Source organism: Pantherophis guttatus, chromosome 2 (genome assembly GCF_059756535.1).
Source record: "Pantherophis guttatus breed Tessera chromosome 2, ASM5975653v1, whole genome shotgun sequence".
Classification (NCBI taxonomy): domain Eukaryota; kingdom Metazoa; phylum Chordata; class Lepidosauria; order Squamata; family Colubridae; genus Pantherophis; species Pantherophis guttatus.
The window spans coordinates 214,393,452-214,414,520 of record NC_142064.1 but is presented as its reverse complement, the minus strand read 5'-3'; the positions used below and the strand labels follow the sequence as shown (position 1 = coordinate 214,414,520).

The window sequence follows — 21,069 nt, the reverse complement described above, 5'->3', positions numbered from 1 at the left end:
CAAACAATAGCTAATTATTGAGTATAGTGAGTATATTTGAGTATAGTGCTTGTATCATCCAGAATTGCATCAGGATTCTTTCTATATGTCTGCAGTAAAATCTTGTAATGAAAACCATTTAATACTTTTAGTCACTTTATAATTCTTGAGGGAATATAGAATAATTTGCTACCATATTGTATCAAAAACAATGAGAGATGAGCATAGAAAATATCAGTCATGGCAAAGACTTCCATTCAGTTCTGGAAACATGCATCAGGCCAGATAGGGTCTTTAAAAATAACATTAAAGGAGAAAAAAATAATCTTACCTTTTTTCAACAGCCTTAATTAGGCCAGAACAAATAATCTGCCTTAAGATAATGACTGGTGCAATTTTAGACTGAATATCTATATCATATAGTCATGATTTATTGTAAACAGTGTTTACTGAATAACTGAACATGCAACGTACTAAGCCACACAAGCTTGTTTGATTTTACGAAGCATGTTGTTTGAAGCATGCTGTGGTTTAGTCACTGTATTATGTTTAAGTGTGGTGTACAAACCAAGCTGAATGGTAATTTTTCTAGTGAAGAACTGGAATCCTACAAGTTTCAAACATTTTCCTACCCCTCTAATTACTTTCCTTTCATTCCTTCCCTCTTTCAGATCCACTCTCCACACTAGGAGTTATGATGAGGAATTGGAGGGTGAAATGCCACTCATTATTTGTGTAGTGTCCCTGTATTTATAGCTAGATTAAAACCTAAGAATTTTCTTTTAACGATCTTGTAATCCCTTGCATCCGGGTGGCGTTTGGGTGACTGATTGGAGCTGGAGCATTTACTGGCCCAATGCCCTTCCTGTTGCCTCTGTTGAGTTCACAGCAGACAATTACTCATTGCGCCCAGAGAGATAAAATAAAACTTAAAAATAAAAGATGAAAAACAATGAATTGTCTATCAAAGATCATACAGCAAGCTTTGGTTTCAAAAATTCAGCATTTATTAATCCTGTGTTTTAAACTTAAAGATTGATGCCTGGATTTCACTTCCTGTAAGAGTTTATAGCTGATAGAAAACCCATTCTTTTCTAAGCAGTTTAAGCTGTTCAAGATCTCTAGCCTCCCTCTTCAAGTCAGTTTCTTCAAACATTCTTTAAGTTCAATATCTCTTCTCCTGTGCCTCAAATGGCTCTTTTAGTGAAGATTTTAAACATACCATCATTACTGTACTGAAAAACAAGAATATGGCAATTTATATCTATGATACAAGTTGGAAGAAAAAGAAGCCTACAATGCTTGAAGATTATCTATCCAAAAGTAACATTCCACAAAGAGACTAAAATTAAAAAATATTTGTATTCCATAAGGATATTCAATCATTTACATATTCTATATTTTTGATACCATTTTCAAATAGAAACAATGCAATTTTGCAGTTTTATTTTTCAATCATTAACTTTTTGCTATATTAAAATCATCCAGGGATGTATTATGTGCACGATTACAATATACACCATTATGAAAGGAGCTTCCAGGAATCTAACTTTTCTAACTCTTCTTTCCCAATGGCCTGGATTCAATCTTTCAAGGTATAAAAATAATCACATATTAACATAAATAGTAACGAACATTTTTGTATAATTTAAACTGACTATATTTAGTAAATACATATAAATCTGTACACAAAAAACTGCCTGCCTTCATTACATTTCATTATATAAATTTAATATTCAGTCACTCTTTCAAAGTATTACATTTGATCCTTGCCTCCCTTGTTCTACACCTAGTCTTGGCTAGATAAGAGAACAAATTATATTAATGTCCATCAAATGTTGCTTTTTGGTGACAAAGAACCTACGTGCAGATGAAATCCTAAACGCTGTCTTTCGAAATATGTATGACATGAGGATTATAAAAGACAGACAATAAATATAAATGCTAATTGTGAAGACCGTTGCCTATGATAATTTAGAATTTTAATAATAAACATGTTCATACTGGATAATGGAACTGTAAGCTTTAGAAACTTTGGATCTACAAATCTATTCTGATTTCACAAAATTATTTATTCAGCACTAATTTATACTTCCAAACTACCCGTAGATGAATTTTCTCAATGGTTTCCATTATCCCAGGATTCAGTCAAAGTATATACATTCTGAATCTTCCTTCTTTAACAGAACTGTTAATGTTTTGCTTTAACTTTCCTTCTTGCATCTTTATGTTTCTTCCGACAATCCTGGAAATGTTGAAAATTTAATATAGTTATGACAGATTTGGTATTATAAAATTAATTAGCATTTCAGCTTTTAGCATCTAAGCAAGATCCATAATACAATGAATAGTAAGTTTTGGAAAATGTGGATAGAAATCAGTTTTCTCCCCTTCCAACAATGCCTCACAATGAATCAACAAGGGCAAAATGCAGCTTTCTTACCAGCTTGGTTTCAAAGTGGAACTAGGATACATACTGATAAATGAATATTATACAAAAAATGATAGATAGAAAACAGAATGAATCTTAGATTGTAATTTTGGTTTGCTAGGATCCTGGATTAAAAGTGAGAAACAGTCTCTGGCTCAAATATCAAGAATACCTTTAGCCACATACCTCAAGCAATATTTGGCGCCTGCTTTCCCAATCCTCTATTTCTTCATCAAGATCTGAAGCTTTATAGAATAGCTTGGGGCCCTCTAGAAAAGGCATAAAGAAAAATGTAAGCTTTGTAACTGCCTGCCCTGTAAACAAGAAAGAAGCAAATGATCCCTGTAAGCCAAGGGCTCAAGGGCCGCCTAGATGAAACAATTATACTTTGGTAGTTCAAGGTATTATAGTGTGTTCTGTCCTGCTGTTGAGATTGCATGCTTTCATCCTCGTGGCCTCAGGGAAAAAAAATTGCATATATAAAGTTCATGGACCATCAGATTTAACACATTTTGAAACCTAAGATTTTCATGAACATTTCTCTTTTACAAGAGAAAGAGGCCCTCTTCGCCTCACCCTTGTATTCGTCTCTCCCCTCAACATTTGCTTCAAAGGCTCCCCAATTCTTTGAGGCAGAGTTTAAAAACACTTGAAAGAGGTGGATAGAAAATTTTACCCTTCCAGCACACTGATAGAGGCAAAACCATAAGGTCCTGTCAGCCACAGGATGCTCCTAAGATTGTACCTGATTGTTTAAAAACTATTTTAAAAAAATATGACCGAATACTAGTGTTCTAGGCAATTGCAACAATTGTTCAGATAGACATTTTGTAAAATAACATCAATTTTAATAATTTGTAAGATAGACTTCTTTGACAACTAAAATAGATAATGTTATCCACAGCATGTTAAAACTCTCCAAAAAAGTAGAAAAACTTAACAGAAATTATGTACATTGAACGCACAACAAACAAAATTTAGGAGACCTCTAACTTAAAATAACTTTGATGTTTACCTTTTAAGAATAAATCTGAAGAATAAGCATGTTGGTAACAGAAATAATTAAGATGATTTTTTTTCTGATTTTTACCTTTTAATCTGTCATCGTCCTGTGAGAAGAAGAAAAATCTAATATTTGAATGTAGTTCAGCTGGAGAACTGAAAGGAACAAGAGTATTAATTTCCAAAACAAAGACAAAAAAACTACTTTTTCAAGCCTGAGCAATAAATTCATTTTGAGGAAGAAGCATATTTTTTTTATTTTTGGAGATGAATTGAATGAACAAACGAACTATTTAGTGTCTCATTTTTGTTTGCATTAAAAATCTGGAGAATTCGAACTCTCAGAAATAATCAAGAAACAGTCATGTTGTTTTTTTCAAGAGCAAGACAGCAAGAGCAGAAAATAATGCTGATTGACTGAATTTATAAGGTGGATATTTTAGCAATGTATTCACACATTGTGAAGGATACAAGAAACACAGAAACCAGAGCTTCCTGCCTTATTGTCCTTCTTGTGTAGTCCCATATAATCTTTAGGAAAAGCTTGAGGTATAATGGGAAATGCAATGGGAGGGGAAAGCCACATAACATTAGCTTAAGGCTTTCTGGCTGCCGCTAATGAAACTACAGTATACAATATAAATAAGTAGCTTCATTTTGGAGGGAAAATATTTGACAGTCAATCATCTCAGAGAATGCATAACCTGGCTCACTATGTTAAATTTGAGTTCTATCTTACCTAAAGTTCAATTAATACTGCAGGAGTATAATTTACCTTTCTTTGACATCTTGTACTTCAGCTGCTTCTGATCCTTCATCTTCTGAACTACTATCTTGAAAACGGGGATCTTCTTGCCAAGCCACGCTTGAAGGTTTTAATATTTCAATTATGTACGGATCTATTAAAAAAGGAAAGGAAAGCAAGACCCAACCATTTTCAATATATAAAAACATTTACAGATAGTAAATGTAACCATTTGCTTAACAACAGTTCAAATTTACAAAAAGTGATGTACAGCCTAGCTTCACATTTATGATGGTTGCACTATCCTTACGTTCACATGACTGCAATTTGTGTGTTTGGCAACCAGCTTGCATTTATGACTAATTGCAGAGTCCTGGGATCACGTGATCATGATTTGCAAACTTCAAAGCTGATTTCCAATAAAAAACATCAATTGGGGAAGCTGGATTCACTTAACCATGTGATTAGCCTAACAACCAAAGTGATTCACTTAACAAGCACAGTAAAAAATAGTTGTAAAATCAGGTCCAGTCCCTTGATGCCTTGCTTTACAACCATATCATCTTATAATGGAAATTGTATGTAGGAAGAATTCTAATACTGAAAATGCTTTTTGTAAAGCAGGAGAGTATTGCAAACCAAAGTAATTAGTGCCCAGATTACTACATATTAATTCATTTCTTAGATATTGGTCTCTAAGTATCCAAAAGCTGGCTTGGCATATTGTTGGTTATGAATAGTCAACATATTTATATCAACATGTTTATTTTTATTATTTTATTCCTTTATTATTGATATTTTTACATTTATCATTTTTTCTGTTTTATTGTTGCAAGCCACCTAATATCCCCACGGCAAGATAGGCGGCAAATAAATTTAATTAATAAATTAATAAATAATAAATCTATTTTCTAGTTGCCTAGAAAATGGAATCATAAACCATAATAACTAAGACGTTTTGCTGAATCACATTGACAGGTCTAAATGGAATTAAAGAGTTGGTTGTGACCTGGAAAGTCATCTAGTCTACCCTCTACTCAGTGCAGGATTTCCAGTCTCTTACTAAAGACCATCAGTGAAGAACTCATCATTTCACATGGCGGGCTGTTGAGCATTTTGTTCTCATAGATAGCTCAGGTAAACTCACAAGCCAGATTTAAATATATTAGTTCTTCCATTTTGTGCTCCCAATCAACTAGTCATATGGTTTAAATCAGGCGTCCCCAACTTTTGGGCCATGGCCCACTACTGGGCTGTGTCCTATTTTCAACCAGGCCACAATAATATGAAAGGTAATATGTAGGTACCAATGGCTTCAATCTGATACCACTATAAAAATAGACTAGACTAGACTAGACTAGACCAGACCAGACCAGACCAGACCAGACCAGACCAGACCAGACCAGACCAGACCAGACCAGACCAGACCAGAGTAGAGTAGAGTAGAGTAGAGTAGAGTAGAGTAGAGTAGAATAGAATAGAATAGAATAGAATAGAATTCTTTATTGGCCAAGTGTGATTGGACACATAAGGAATTTGTCTTGATGCATATGCTCTCGGAGTACATAAAAGAAAAGATACGTTCATCAAGAATCATAAGGTCAAGAATCATAACCATAGAATCAAAAACCATATAAAAGCTATTGAACATATATTTCTGATGGTCCTGGTATGTTTATAATATTTCTGGGTAATATTAAAGTTCTGTAGAAATAAAAGATAGAAGCAATGTTTAGATATGAGCAAATTTGGAATATTATGGATCATTTCCATCCATTAAGCCTAGCAACCAGGGCAGGTAGTACAGAACTGGTATAACATATTTCTATTCATCTGTCATCACAATAAAACCACTCTGTTCTTTAAAGAAAAGACCCACACAAATTGCAACACAGTAACCAGGTCTCAAAGGGTGCTAATGCAAAAGCATGTGTTTGAAATATTGAGACTATGATTTAGAATATGTAAATATACCTTCTTTAATAGGTGATCTTGCCACTTCATCACCAAAAAAGGAAAAAGTAAAACCCTGGTTTCCTTCTTGTTTTTCAGCATTGAATTTTGGTATATCCGTTGAAGGGGTTTCTTCAGCATCATCATGTTGGTCCCATGGTACTATTTCCGTTTTTTCATCCTGTTTTGTAGATGCAAGTGCTTCTTTTAAGTCCACTGCAACATTGTAAAATGTATCTTTAGACACCTCAGGCAGTTTCTGAGCTTCTTCTTTTTTCTTCTTCTTTTTAGCTTTACTATTTAATGTAAATAAGGATGTGTTAATTGCTAATATTTGATATTAATATTAATATATAATTTTATACAAGTAATTTATAGTATACTAGACATTTACACCAAAGAAATACAAATGCAGATACTTCCACAATCCATTTTTGTTAATGCATTCAATATATAAATCCCAGTAAATACAAAAACCTAACTTGGGTTATTTTTTCACATAGTAAAATACTTGTATTGGTTTATAATCAAATTCAGAAAAAGTACAACATTTAATTTCAACATCTGATGGATGACCAATGTGTCTTCTAAAAAAGGAATCCATCCAGTGGTGGGATTCAAATTTTTTTACTACCGGTTCTGTAGGCGTGGCCAGGGGGTGTGATAGGCAGCACTTGGCCTCCTGCACCCCCTGGGAGTGAAAATGGGCCGCGGGGGGGGGGCTGTCACCCCCCCGCGCCCCATTTTGTGTCTAAGAGGCCTCCCTGCACTTACCTAGGAGCCAAAATGGGGTGTGTGGGGACTCTTGGAAGGGGCGGGGTGGGGCCAGACAGCAATTTAACTACCGGATCACCCAAACTGGCCTGAACCAGCTGAATCCCACCACTGAATCCATCACTCTTAGAAGTCCTGACAATTAAGAAACATTTTAAAATTGCAACTTTCCTCTGAAACTTCTGCAAAATAAAGATTTTCTTCTCATTCTTTCATTCCAATTCTTAATTAAAAACTGAAATGTTTTATTCATTTGCTAAATAAAATAAATATTTGACTCTAAACAGTCACAGAGTTGAAATAGTAAACTGGTCAATGAAAAGACAGCTTAGTTCTCATAATCAGCTACTGATTGAATCATTACCTCTCTTTTTCAGTATTAGCTGGCTTTTTTTCAAACACCGCATGATCTTGCCTTGTGGGGTCATAGCGTAATGTATTCATATCTCTATAAATAAATAATATTTATATAATAACAAAAAGAATTAAGCATCCGTAAGAAAATTTAGATACCATAAAAATTCCATGGCATAAAATTTTTCATTCTATGACAACATTTCTAAATATGTCGAGGAGCAAACTATATATAAATCAATAAATTGTCAAATAATTTAAAAAATTTTTTTACATAAGTCTACATTTCTACTTAGAAGTAATCCCATTGAACTGAATGGACTTAATCCGACAAAAATGGGTTTAAGCTTCTAGTCTCAATTAGCAATGTTATGCTTTCTTTGTTCACAATCAGCTAGAGATATATTTTTCTATAAGTGTCAAGGAATATTACCTTTTACATGTCACTGATTATATTATTAAAAAGGATTGCAATTATTTCATTATGCCAATGTTTCTATGCTTCCCTACTTCAGGGAGGACTCGGTATCATTTAATACTATTAAATCTTACAGTATTAAAATAATAAATAACTTCAAATCAAGGTTAAATGCTTTATATTTCATCTTAGGTCCAGTATCTCTCAAAGCTTGCCTGCAATGCTAGATTAATTAGTGTTTAATTTAGGGGAGTGGTATGAAAATAATAATAATTTATCTAGCCTTCGTTTTTCTACTAAAGTATTTTTCATACCTGAATTTCTGGCCTTCTGCAGCTAGCTTCCTACGTTTGGGAGGGTCTATATCAATATGTAGAAGATTTTTCAAGATCTCAAGATTCTTCTTCTTTTCTAAAGAAAGTTCCTCTTCTTCCTCTGTTACTGATTTCTTTGATTCCTCTGACAGGAAAAAAATGGAACAGACTTAGTTACTGAATTCACAGAACTGATACCAATTGCACTCTGCCATTACATCAAATCATATATTATTTTAACACATGACTCTATATTAGCACAAAAGTTGTGCAGGATAGAATTAAAGACCAAAAAATTGTAGTGCTGTATGTTAGAAGATCTTAGTGCTTTGATATTATAGTATTGGGTTGGTAATGCTAGATTTATGTATTTTTTAATATCCCACTGGTTTCAATGTTATTCCCGAAATAGTTATAATGATTATTGCTGTTATTTATATTGATCTAGGACCAAAACAACAATTAGAATTTTGAACCAAAATTCACCTTGAACCAAACTCAACTTGAAGGATTACTTATTAAGATACAGGATAGATTGACCCTGATTTGCAACAAAATTTGTGTAAACTGAGGCTTGCTTATAGTCTCAATTAATAGATTCAGTCACTGCCCAGCCTTAACATACTGGCTGTGTCATGATAACGTACATCTTTATGAATCTGGATGCGAATGAGATTCAGATAGAAACAGCTCAAAATTTGTCTATGTTAATTAAACTATATTTCATTGTCCAAAAGTATTTTCTTTAAGATTAGCTACATCCAAACCAATTTCCCCCCTCTGGATATATTTTCTTCATACTTTGGTTAAACTTAATTTAAGATGCCTATTTCTATTTTTCAGATCAAAGGTAGGTCCTCAATAATCACTATCCACTGTCTATATAACATTATTACTATGATTATTAGATTTTTATCCCACCTATTTAATATATATATATATAGTACAACTCAAGGTATCTAATACCTTTTCCTTCTCCTATTTTCCCACAATAATAACCCTGTAAAGTAGGTTGAGCTGAGAGGGAGTAATTGGCTCAAAATCACACAGCTGGCTTCATGCCTAAGGCAGGACTAGAATTCACTGTATCCTGGTTTCTAGGCCTGGAGCTTAACCATTGGCTTTCCAGAGAGATAGTAGTATCTCTATGCTAATATTAATGTATTTCAGGAGGTATAGCCCCAAAACAACTAGAAGGACTCAGGTCATCTTCTAAAATAATCCATAGCCTAACAAATATAATTAAAGACACATATCCACTTTCAAGCATTTTTCATCATTATCAGTTTACAGTGGAAGAAGTTTTTAAGAGATTATGTGAAATACCTTTTTATATTTTGAGTTTAACCCTGTTAAGTACAAAGTATAAAAAATGTAGATGTAAATATACTAATATACTTAGTGGTTTCCCCTTTTCAAGGGAAACATGTTACTCCTCTTTTCATTGTATACCTTAGGTTAGTGTAAAATGTTTTTGAAGTCTTTTTGATCCATGCAGAGGAATTACTCCAAAATAAATATTTAAAGGAATTATAGAAAGAAGTTTATTGTAACGAAATCTTGCAAGCATTCTACTAGTAATTAACAGAATACTGTATATCTTACCTTCCTGCTCACTATCACTTTCAAGAAAACGAGTATCCATACGAAATCTTTCATCTGTGCCAAAATGTGACTGTAAATGCATAAGCTGCAACAAGAAAGAGTAACAGAGGGATTATATTCTTTATTGCAATTAATTTTTCAGAACAGATTTTTTACTAGAATATCCATTTTTGTAAAGTGTTTTTCTTGGTTTGGCTCTTGAATTTTCCTTGGTAAACCAGGTATAAACATAAACATTTTTTTAATCCTTATGAACCTCTTTCAGGTTTGCCCCTTTTCATGTTTCTCCTTTATTTCTTGTCTATGGAAATTCTCAATCATCCAGGTCATGGTTGTCCCAAAGGTGCGTTTCAAAAAGCTGATTTTTTTTCCTTCAAAATGTTTCTCATCCAAGAAGTTTCTTCAGTTCTGGAACTGAGGAAGTGAACTGAAGAAGTTCACTTGGGTGAGAAGCAAAACATTTTCAAGAAAACAATCACCACCAAGAAAGTCCAGGTGCCTTTTGAAAAGCAACTTTGGGACATTCTTTACTTTGTGGTACCATACTTTTTGGAAGAAATAAAGAGAAACCAAGGGACACAAAATTGTTCATAGTATAGGCTTATAGGAAAATGCTACATGATGCAGGACAAAAACTGATGAAATGAACATGATTTATATCTGGAACTTAAGAGACAGAAGCATGTGACTTTCCAGATGCTTACATGCTGCATAAAACTGCTGGAAACTGTACACAATATTAGGAACACTTTGAGAGCCACAATTCCCCCTGCCTGGCTTAAACACCAAAATATGAAATATGAAGATAAATTATTCCAGAATTGTAAGAAACTATGAAAATAATACACTAAATAAGTATACCAACCTTCTCTCCAGCTTTGCCCTCAAACTGAGGTTTGATTTTGAACTGATCATTTTCGTCAGCTGCAGTGTCTGATTCTTCATCGCTGCTCTCAAACAGCTTCCCAGAAGTTTTGGGGGTGAATTCCTTGGGCACAGTAATGAACACACAGTTCATTTGAAAAAACTCATTATCAGAGTAACACCAAATGTTTTCAGCAAGTACACCCCCAGCTATAGCAAGATAAGAGATGAGGAAAGTATTCTCCCTCCACTCCTGAAACCTCTTTTCTTCCTCCCTTAACCATGGTGCAAGCCATTCTCTTCCACCATAAATAGGATGGTAATAGTTTCGGAGATAGTTGGTACCTACTTGTCACCTAAACTGTTTGCTGAAATTAACAGAATTTTTCTGTTGTGTTTTAAAAGAAAAACTAATATAATTTCCAATTTAATTCTATGGAATCTTGCAGAATTTCTTCACCCCAACTTGGGAGAGCAGGCCTGTTGTTAAACAGTTACTATTTTAACAACAGTGTAGCAGTGCAGCATAGCAGTGCTACATTTTGTTAAGTATCTGATTAAGTTATTTTATATTTACTTTTGTCTTTGGTAACTCAACCTCTGCTCTTCTATAGAACCTCTATTAATTGTTAAACTTATTTATTTTTTCCTCCCCTTTCTTTTTAAGTGTTCTGACTATATCTTTGGGGGCAACTATAATTTAAAATAAGTGGACATGTGAATTTTTTTTTTCTTCAACCACTAGCTACAGAAAATCTTTGTGGAGATGTAAAGATAAACTCTAAGGATAGAATAAATTCCCTTCTAGTTTGCTCACCTTTACTGGGATCTTTCCTGAAGATTCTTCTTCACCATGCTCTTGTACTTCGTTTTCATTATCTGAATCAAACACGATGTGCTTCTGTTTATTTGTTGACTGAATTTGCTAAAATTAGAGTTAACTAAGAATTATTAGGGACATAGATGATATAAAATCAAGGAGGGAAAAGAAACAAGAGCTGCAATAATTAAAGGGTCTTGTGGCATCTTATAAAACTGAGAATCATAGTATAATTTTTGTGTGGATCAGGCTCAAATTCATTAGATTCATATATACATACCCATCATTCTATTCCCTTTGGAAAGCAAAATTATAAGTGTAGAAGCAGAATAAGAAATAGTAGGACAAAGAAATTAAAGGTACAAGATAAGAAAAGAACATACAGCTAAATCTACTTTATATCAAAATTATTCATTACACCGCTCCATGCCTATCTTAGTTTATTAAAACCAGTTTTACATATAGCCTTTTTTTCCTTTAAATTTCTTTCTTTCCAAAAAGCTAATTAATTCCATACAACCACAAATTTCACCAATCTTCACCATCCTATCATTCTCACTTCATAAATTTCACTTATGATTCCATCTTCATTCATTCTTTCTTTCTATATCTTAACTAAACCATCTCAATTTCTTTCACATAAGTCACTCTCTTTCCTATTCAATTTTGTATCAACTCTCAGTTCCACAGAGATAAGAAGTATCGTGCAACTGAATGATTTGCTAAGAATAAAGGAACCACAAATGGCCATTTTCTACTTGTGCTGATCTATAGATGGAAGCAGTTAAGTGCAATTTATTTTCACTTTGTTGATCTCCAAATGCTGCCACTATGTTCAATCATATTTACTTTCTAACAAACGTGCTTAAGTTTCAGTACATTAGGAATGCAGCATTATTGAAATAATATTTATATATTTTACTTACTGCCTTGTTTACTGTTAAAATTCAGGTTATGATGAACTACAAGAATTACCGTATTTTTCAGAGTATAAGACGCACCTATCTTTTTTGGTTGTTTTTTTAAAAAAGTTTTATTTTTTTATTTTTTAGACAAACACACATACACACATACAATGTATTTTCTTTGAACAGAGTATTTGGCTGGTTCACAAATTTAAACAGTGTTTAGTCATTTCAATTAAATTTACAATTTCTATATTTCCTTTTTGCCATATTTATTCCTCATCTATTTTTTTAAAAAAACCAATATTACCCTTCATTCTCATCTCTAATCTTAATCAAATTCAATTTTTCCCTTCCTTTCTATATTATACCCCTTCCCATTGTCATCTATTTTTATATCCATCCTCACATTGGTTAATTATTTAATATTACAATTGTTTAATACAAATTCAACATTTTTATATAAATCAATTAGTTATAACTATCTTTTTTGTATATTAATCAATATGAACATGAATATTCCAATTATTTCCATGCAATCCAATTTCTTACAAATCAATTAATTATATTTACCAATAATAATAAACCAAATAATTTCCCCCATATATTCCCCCAAACCACAACTTAACCATTTCTGCTTTCAACAGAATATACAATAGTATCTCAATTATTACAATTCCCTAGTTAAATAGAAATCTTGAACTCTCCTCTTTTGCCCTAAATTTCCCATTGTTTGCACCTACCTTTTTTGGTGAGGAAAAAGAAATCTCTTTCTGCCTCATTTTGTCACATTGCAGCAGAGCCTGCTTTACTTTCAGTTTCGTTTTTTCAGCATAGCTAGGAAAAAAAAACCTGCTCCAGCACTCTTTGCAGCTAGCAACAGAGCCCTGCACAAAACAGCTGAGAGCAAATCAGCTGAGAGTCGGGAGGCCGATCTAATCAACTTGTGCTAATTAACCTATGCTGAAGCTGAAAGGGGCTGTTTTTTTCTTGCTGTTTGCTTGCAAGAAGGTAACTGCTGCGAGACACAGGCCAAAGGGTGGGGGCCAGTGGGTGGGCAGGGCTACATTCGGTGTATAAGACCACCTAAATTTTCACCCCCTTTTGGGGGGTAAAAAGGTGCATCTTATACTCCGAAAAATACGGTAGTACACGTAAATATAAATAATTAATTAATAATTAAAATATTGCTATATGTTTAAATTCCAACTTATGTAAGCACTGTACAATTCCTCTCAGCACTCTCTCAGTCAGTATTTCCTCTCAGTCAAATGAAATAAATAAGCCAAATGAAATAAATAGGCAAATGAAACAAACTTACCTGGCTGGTCAGAGCTCCCTGAATAATTATTTTCTGGAGTTCCCATTCTTTCTGCCTCTCTTGTATTGCTGCCAATCTTTTCTCGTTGTCCTGCAGTTGCACTCCCATGTTGTCCAATTTCTTTGTTTTTCTGGGAGAAGCTGAGTAGCTGCTTTCATTTTTCAGAGAGCCATTTAAATCTTTATTCCGTATAAGATTGGAAGTTGTTGCTCCCTTAGAAACAGACTTCCCACATTTGGCAGCTTCACTTTCAGACATGATACTTACATCGTGGCTTATTTTCTCTGCCTTTCCAATACTGTCTGGGAGGTGGTCAGAATGCTCACTTAAGTTTCTAGAAAGATCACCTTTGGGAATGTCCAAGTCTTTCAAGGATAGTGGTTTGGAGTTACGTTTCTTACTGGCAGAACTTGAATATTTCCCTTCTGTAACACTTTTCAGAGACTCCACTTCAAGTTCAAAAGAAGAGTGTTTCTTTTCATTCACATTCACATTTACCTTCAACTCGCTCTCAGGCAGTACTCTAAGTGACCCCAGTCCCTTGAAAGGGTGAATATTCACTTTTGCCTGTTTTTGTTTCCAATCATCTTCGTCAGATTCCTCTTCTTTTAAAATGGCAGCAAGTATTTCTTCAGGGCAGATACATTTTTTGGAGGTGGTGGGAATTGTGGGGGTCTCTGGGGCAGTACCAGTTTTACTACCTGAGCAGTAATTAGCTTGTGGTTGAATGGTCCTTTCAATTATTTCATTATCTTCCACTGACTCTTCACTACTGTCACCAGCTAATTTCTCTAAATCTTCTAAGGTAAGATCTAATCGAAAGCCACTTTGCCTCATGGATTCATAATCGGCATCCTCTTCAGACTCACTTGTGTCTGAATACGAACTTGAGTTTTCCTCACTCTCAGATCTGCCTCTGTCGAGAACACCTTGTGCATCTGAGGGTTTTTCAGACTCTGCTGTTTTTTCTCCTCCCGCTTTGGACCCTTTTGAACCAAAAGATGGAGAACTTGCAACCCGGGTGGTTCTTTTTGGCTGGCCATGATTCTGCTCTTCTGTTTCCTTAGAGCCCTCTAGTGATCCATTTCTCTCTTTTTCATCAGATAATTTAGTAACAGCTATAATTTCATCAGTGTCAGCTGAATCATAATCAGATTCATTTTCTGCAGGCTTTATTAGTCCACTGCATGCTTGGGCTATATGCGTGTTTGCTTTCTGTAGAGACCAATGAGTACTGTATTTCAGCTTAAAGTCATTACCAACCACTTCCATATTATCCTCAGGCGCAATATTAGAATTACCTTTGTGCTTTTTTCTCTCACTTGCTTCGATTGCTCTGATTTCTTCTTCTGAATCTATATCATCATCACACAGGCTTTTTATATGCCTAGAACATATGGTTCCAGCTTTTAGCTTTGGACCCAAAGAGTGCTGATTAGGTAGCTTCTTGGAGTTAGAGGTGCAGTTCTGAATTAGTTTTGCAGGGACAACATTTGCTGGGTTTGATTCGACTTTGCTTAGGCTGTCACTGTTCTGTATTTTCGTTTTCTTTTTTGGTGGCTTCTTAGCTTCAGGGAATTGTCCTTGCCGTTTCTTGCTCATGATACTGTCAGCTTCTTGCAGATGCCAAGTGAGCTGTGAAATGGGAACTGCATCTATAGGTTTTTGATCTAGTTTTTTAAGGTTCTGGCAATATTTGGAAGGGTCATATTTTATGATGTTGATTTTTGAATTAAGGAACATCTAAATACCATTGTACAAGTAAAAGTTCAGACGTTCTAGAGAGGTTTTTAAAAAATTAAAGACAGAGCATTTTAAAAAAACAAATTCTACAGAGGTAGTCGCTCCACTTACAAGAGTTCATTTAGTGACTATTCGAAGTTTCAACGGCACTGAAAAAAGTAACATGACATTTTTCACACTAACGATTGTTGCAGCATGTCATGTCATGACCATGTCACATGATCAAAATTCAAAACGTTTGGCAACTGGCTCATATTTATGATGGTTGCAGTCTCTTGGAATCATGTGATCTCCTCCTGCGACCTTGTGACAAGCAAAGTCAATGGGGAAGCCAGATTCACTCAACATACTACTAACTTAATAACTGCAGTGATTCAATTACCAACTATGGCTTAATTTTTTGAATGCAGGTGTTTACAAATGTTAATGGAGCACAAAGATAACCCATCTTAGTCTGTCATAAAGAACTTTTTTTTTAAAAAAAAGTTGAGAAATGTTCAGCAGGAAATGTGAGAATTAGCCTTCAGTCAGTGAAAAACAATATGATATCAAATCTGATGGTTTCAAAAAGAAAAAAAAAGGTGAGTGAACAATCCAGAAAAGAGAGAACTAAGGAGCTTATGACATTGGGTGTAAAGGAGAAGGAAATGCCAGAATTTCTGAGTACTGCGTCTGTCTACAAGACGTGTTCTTGAATCACTGCAGCTGATGGCATTCTTTGATATGACTTCCTACTTTCTTCAATAATATTACTTATCTATAATTTTTATTTCTTATCAATTTCATGGTAAATCTAAATGTTAATTCTTGTGTATGGAGTGAAGTCTGACAGAACCATTAAAGTCTTCTCATAAATTTCTATTGCCACTCAACAGATACTTCAACTGATTATACTTGGCTGCGTTTTTTCTTACATGGGCAGCAAGATAGTGCTCCTGAAATACTATTATTTAGAGAATATTAGGAATTGAAGTAGTAAAAGCTTGCAGAAAAGGATATTTTGCTTTTGTGTTGATCTTTCAGGTGAAGAATAGGTAAAACTCTGCCAAATTTACTAACCACCCAGTCCTATTAAAACAAATAAAATAAATATTATTTTGGGGAATGTTTGCAATAAACTTTTACAAAACTGTTTGCAAACAAGTTTCAAAGTTTGCAATAACATTTGCAAAACAACTTTACAAAAAGAAAGTATTTAAGCAATGTAGCAATTTTAAATAATTTTTTTTTAGCTAAGCAATACAATTTTGAATTTAGCCCATTAATATGGAGGAACATTGCATTTCTTTCCTTTACATTTACCATACCTTATGATTTGGTATTTCTGTTCCTGGTACTGCTTTCACATGGAAATCTACAACTCCAGATTTCTTCAGAGATTTTTGAATATCTGTCATACCATTATGATCTCTTTTTTCCTTCGTCGCACTTGCCTCTTGCCGCTCTCGTGCTAGTCTGCATCACAGAACACAACTGCAGTTTAGTACTATTAAACAGAAAAAGCAAAAACTGAGTGAAAAGTTCTTTCATATTTCCATAGTAAACCCTTCCACTTTACAACATTACATGTCTTAGGAGTGGATAGGCGGTAGATTGGGACCTACTAGCTGATATCTGTGCAATGTGTGAAAATTACCAAGAGGTTCTATCTTCCATAATTGTAAGAATAAAAGCTGTGTCAATTCACAATAAAGCTCACTCCCATCCTGCCTCCCCTAAGAGGTTGCTAAAAATAAAACAGATTTCTTTGGGATCAAAGTGCAAGTTTAATTCCATAATTAGAAAGGAGAAAGAGTTTCTCAATTCTCAATTCATAGTATATAATTTCCACTGTATTTTGCACTTGGACTCTTCTATTGTAATATTTCAAGCTTTATTTCATGCAAAGTCCTTCCTTCCACACAAATGAACGAACACACCAACTGCCAGGTTTCACCCAGTTTAGCAGTTCTATTTAGGCAACTTCACAAGTAATCCAAGAATTTCTGATATTTAAGTTAAAACCAGAGAATTTCAGCAACTGCCGTGTTTATTTATTTATTATTTATTTATTACATGTATTTATATGCCGCCATTCTCCCAAAGGACTCAGGGCGGCGAACACAAGTTAAGAAACAAGTACAATAAAATCATAATTTAATCCAAATTAAATTTGTGTTTCACACCAGGTTCTATAGATAGCAATAATATTCCAAACTGATCACTTCTTTCTCTTTTTCACTCTGTATAACAGGCTCAAGTTTGAACCAGTCCTTTGTTTTTGCAGCAGTCAGTTTTGCTATCATGTTTTCACTGCCAGTGTGAGAAGCAGCTCTTGCATTAAATATCTCCATTAAATATGTTGCTCATACAGCATTCACTTTATTTTTCTAGTATTTTGTTAAAACCCACTGTAAAATCTAACACCACACTGAGCACTTTAACCAGACAAGCAAGTCTCCTCTTCCATTCTTCAGATCTCCATGATCCCTCCAAATCTGTTTCAAAGAATTGAGGGAGACGCAATACTAGATTGTGAGATAAATGTAGGATTGCTGGGAGCACCTGCTTCCAGGCTGTTTCCTGCCACTAATGGAAACGTACAATTGGATTCTGCCTGAATTATTTATAAAGATGAAATTATATATTTCTGTGAAAACTTTTATCTGCTCACATGTATGCAGAACTCAATGGTTTTCACCAGCAACTGTATACAATATGTTAAGTACTACCTGTGTAAGAAGCTCTCTTTCGCTAATTCGATTTGTAGGGTCCCACCTTTCCATTTCGTCTTATTTAAAACCGATATACCTTTAAAGACAAAAACAATCAAGTGGTTATTCTGCTCATTATTAAAACATTATAAACCACAAATTCTGGGATGCCTCAAAGAGAAGAACAAGGACCAGTGTGGTATAGCCATTTGGGGAAAATGGTTCTAGATCCAAGCTCGTGGGAAATTTTCTCATTTGATAATGGGAAAAGAGAATGCCTAGCATAAGTAAGGAGAAAATATTTCAGATTTTGAAGGACAACTGCTTAAGCATGCTTGGGAAGCTGATATCCATAAAGAAGGAGTAGCGTAGAACATGACCACTTAAGAAGATATTCAGTTAAATATTGGAAATGTTGCGGCAAACAGTGTGGTTGACCAATGTTCCCCAACTTTTGCAGTTTAGTGGCCCAGTGGAGGGGGGCAGGCTGGTGTGCACGCATATGCGCATGCAGCTTGACTTGTGCAAGTTGAGCTGCGTGCACTTGCTCAAGTCAATCTGTGCACATGTCCGTATATGCACGCTGGCCCACCGTCTGCATGGCTTGTTGCGAATAGGCCACAGCTCACGGGTTGGGGACCTCTGTGTTAAAGGGTTATTTGAAAGATATGTGTATGACATTCTCCTGCCCTTATCAATAGAATGCACATAAATACAGAAATATTTAAGATGACTTGCACTAAAATTAAAGGTAAATAATCTACTGATTAAGAGTTCATCAATACAACTAAAAAAAATTGGTTGCGAACTTCATCAGGCACAGATTTTAGTCCACAGATTTTAGTATGATTAACCAGTTTTGGTTCTTGTGAATAATGATATTCACAAGAACCAAAAAAAGCATTCACAGTTTGCATACTTACATTTTTTAAGTTCTTTTTCTGAAAGGACGATGTTAAGGTATGCAAATGTCTTGGTAGGGTTTCCTGTTTAAAAATAACAACCTAATTATTCAAAAAAGAAAAAAACCTGATTTTCAAATTAAAATAAATAAGTGATCATTGCCAAAAGGAAAACAGAAATAAGAAAGTAATAGCAGAATTGAGCATATATTTTCTTAGCAGTATATCTGATCAATAGAGCTTATTCCTGATTGCAGCCTAGGGCTGCCATTACAAGTGGATGAAATTATTTTTAGGCAATTTTAAAATATTACCATGCTCATCCTTCCGGATAATGATTTCAGTTTCTGTAACATTTCCAAACTTGCTAAATCTTTCATATAGTTCATCTTCAGAAATTGAATGACCAAGTCCTCCAATGTATAGTCGTCTTACGAATGAGATTTGTTCCATATCCAAAAATTCAACAAATGTCCAAGGTACTGTCCTTTCAGCTACAACTTTTCTGTAAAATGACAAGTGAATAGGAACAACAAAATATTTTGAACAATATTAAGAATTATTGTGGTACAAAATATCTTCAGAGCAGTCCAGTTCATAAAGTTTTGTAAGATCCCCACTTTAATATTTGTTGTGATAATTTTCTAACCCTTAACTATCTGTTAACAATTGCTATGATACTCTGTATTATAAACTATTGATGATGTAGCCCTGTTATATCATTTTTGCACAACATTAACCATAAATACATTCATTAACCACAATTCAGTGCTAAACATATAAACAGAAAGAACCACAAACAAAATGCCAGCTTGTGTGACCAGGAAGAGAAAAAAATCCATTCAATGTTCAATATTGCTTTAAGAGATTTCATTTACTGTTATGAATGAACTATATATAGGTTTTGGAACTTAAGTTAAAATAATGGAAAGAAAACAGGAAAGAGGAGCCATATACCTTAAAGACAGCCACAATTCAAGCTAAGCAGAAGGGGGCTGGGGCATTAAAAAAACAGTTTCTGATGATCATTCACATCAACAGAATAAATAAATTGACTCTTTTTAATATCAATTTTAATACAAATATTATTTTAATGTTTTATCGTGTTGCTGCCTAGAGTCACCTTTACGTGAGATGCGCCGCATATGGATTTATAAATAAATAAAATAAAGAGCATCCTAGTATCGAAGCAGAATTCTAAACAGAGTAATTAGTTCAACCTACTCAAATCTTCAACAGCTTAAAATTTTAGCAGAAGTCATCCGTGAGGGGTCCTTGGTTCTCTCTGAGCTTGTTTATTTTCTTGCGGACGTTTCATTAACTGAAGTAGGTAGCATCATCAGCACTGATGATTTTACCTAGTTTGGGTAATGAAACGTCTGCATGAAAACAAGCACGCTCAGAGAGCACCAAGGACCTCTCATGTCAACCCTGAGCTACAAATACTCTTCCTTGGAAGTCATCAACCCTGCTCTGAAGCATATATTTTCAAAACTGAGTCCTTCAAGTTTTAAAATCGTCAGGAAGTCCACAGCCGCAACCTCAACCAGACAGAAGCCAGTGCTGATGATGGCTTTATAAGCTAGAACGAAACTCTGAAAGTGGATCTATCTGCATTGGGCTACCAGATCCCAGCTGAAAAGATCCGCACGACTTTGAATAGAATAGAATAGAATTCTTTATTGGCCAAGTGTGATTGGACACTCAAGGAATTTGTCTTGGTGCATATGCTGTCAGTGTACATAAAAGAAAAGATACGTTCATCAAGAATCATAAGGTACAATACTTGATGATAGTCATAGGGAACAAATAAGCAATCAGGAAACAATATCAGTAAGGTGGCAGCGCAGAAGAGAAATGGGGCACCCTCTCGCTGCCGCTATCTAGCGGTCGCCGGGATTTATGCATTTCAGATCTGCTAACCTTGCCTTGCATCGGGGAGCGATGTCTGGACACCACGATGGAAACTGGGCACCAACCCTCATTGTAACTCCCCACTAAACGCATCGGACTTACTGGCGGGGGAAAAAAAAAAACCACGTCCAGCCACTGCAATCCCGCACTTCGAGACGCGCCCCTTCCGAACCGCTCGCCACCCAAGACGGCGCCCAGCGTGGCCACAACTCTTGCCTGCTTTTTTTTTTCCTTCACCACTTCCGCCATGCTACCTAGGGAATTCTGGGAGTTGAAGTCCACCTATCTATAAGGTCGCCAAGGTTGAGAAACATTGGCTTAACGTATCGTAA

The 21,069-nt window shown here is 34.8% G+C and overlaps 1 protein-coding gene across 3 annotated transcripts; it reads right to left on the bottom strand.

Annotated features, from left to right (window-relative positions):
• Positions 1-963: 963 nt before the first annotated feature.
• Positions 964-21,043, bottom strand: NOL8 (nucleolar protein 8). Of its 3 annotated transcripts, none has more exons than XM_087887771.1 (17): positions 20,975-21,043; positions 19,138-19,328; positions 18,845-18,907; positions 17,940-18,018; positions 16,536-16,683; positions 16,228-16,296; positions 13,486-15,204; positions 11,257-11,364; positions 10,441-10,563; positions 9,576-9,660; positions 7,971-8,115; positions 7,249-7,332; positions 6,132-6,406; positions 4,188-4,311; positions 3,501-3,568; positions 2,597-2,679; positions 964-2,224 (listed from the first exon to the last, which is right to left on the bottom strand). In XM_087887771.1, exons 2-17 carry the CDS (start codon positions 19,274-19,276, stop codon positions 2,171-2,173), a joined length of 3,366 nt encoding a protein of 1,121 aa, XP_087743897.1. In that variant the 5' UTR covers positions 19,277-19,328; positions 20,975-21,043; the 3' UTR covers positions 964-2,170. The 3 variants fall into 3 exon arrangements, with proteins under 3 accessions (XP_087743897.1, XP_087743895.1, XP_087743896.1); XM_087887769.1 differs by having other exon boundaries at positions 20,747-21,002; XM_087887770.1 differs by having other exon boundaries at positions 20,840-21,000.
• Between the last annotated feature and the right edge of the window lie 26 nt (positions 21,044-21,069).

Excerpts from the sequence above, each read along its gene's own strand:
- NOL8 (XM_087887769.1), bottom strand. The coding sequence starts at position 20,808 with ATGAGGGTTGGTGCCCAGTTTCCATCGTGGTGTCCAGACATCGCTCCC. Across the intron at positions 7,333-7,970 it reads GCAGAAGGCCAGAAATTCAG|AGATATGAATACATTACGCT; the intron begins GTATGAAAAATA and ends ATTTATTTATAG. Across the intron at positions 2,225-2,596 it reads GGCGCCAAATATTGCTTGAG|GATTGTCGGAAGAAACATAA; the intron begins GTATGTGGCTAA and ends CAACATTTCCAG.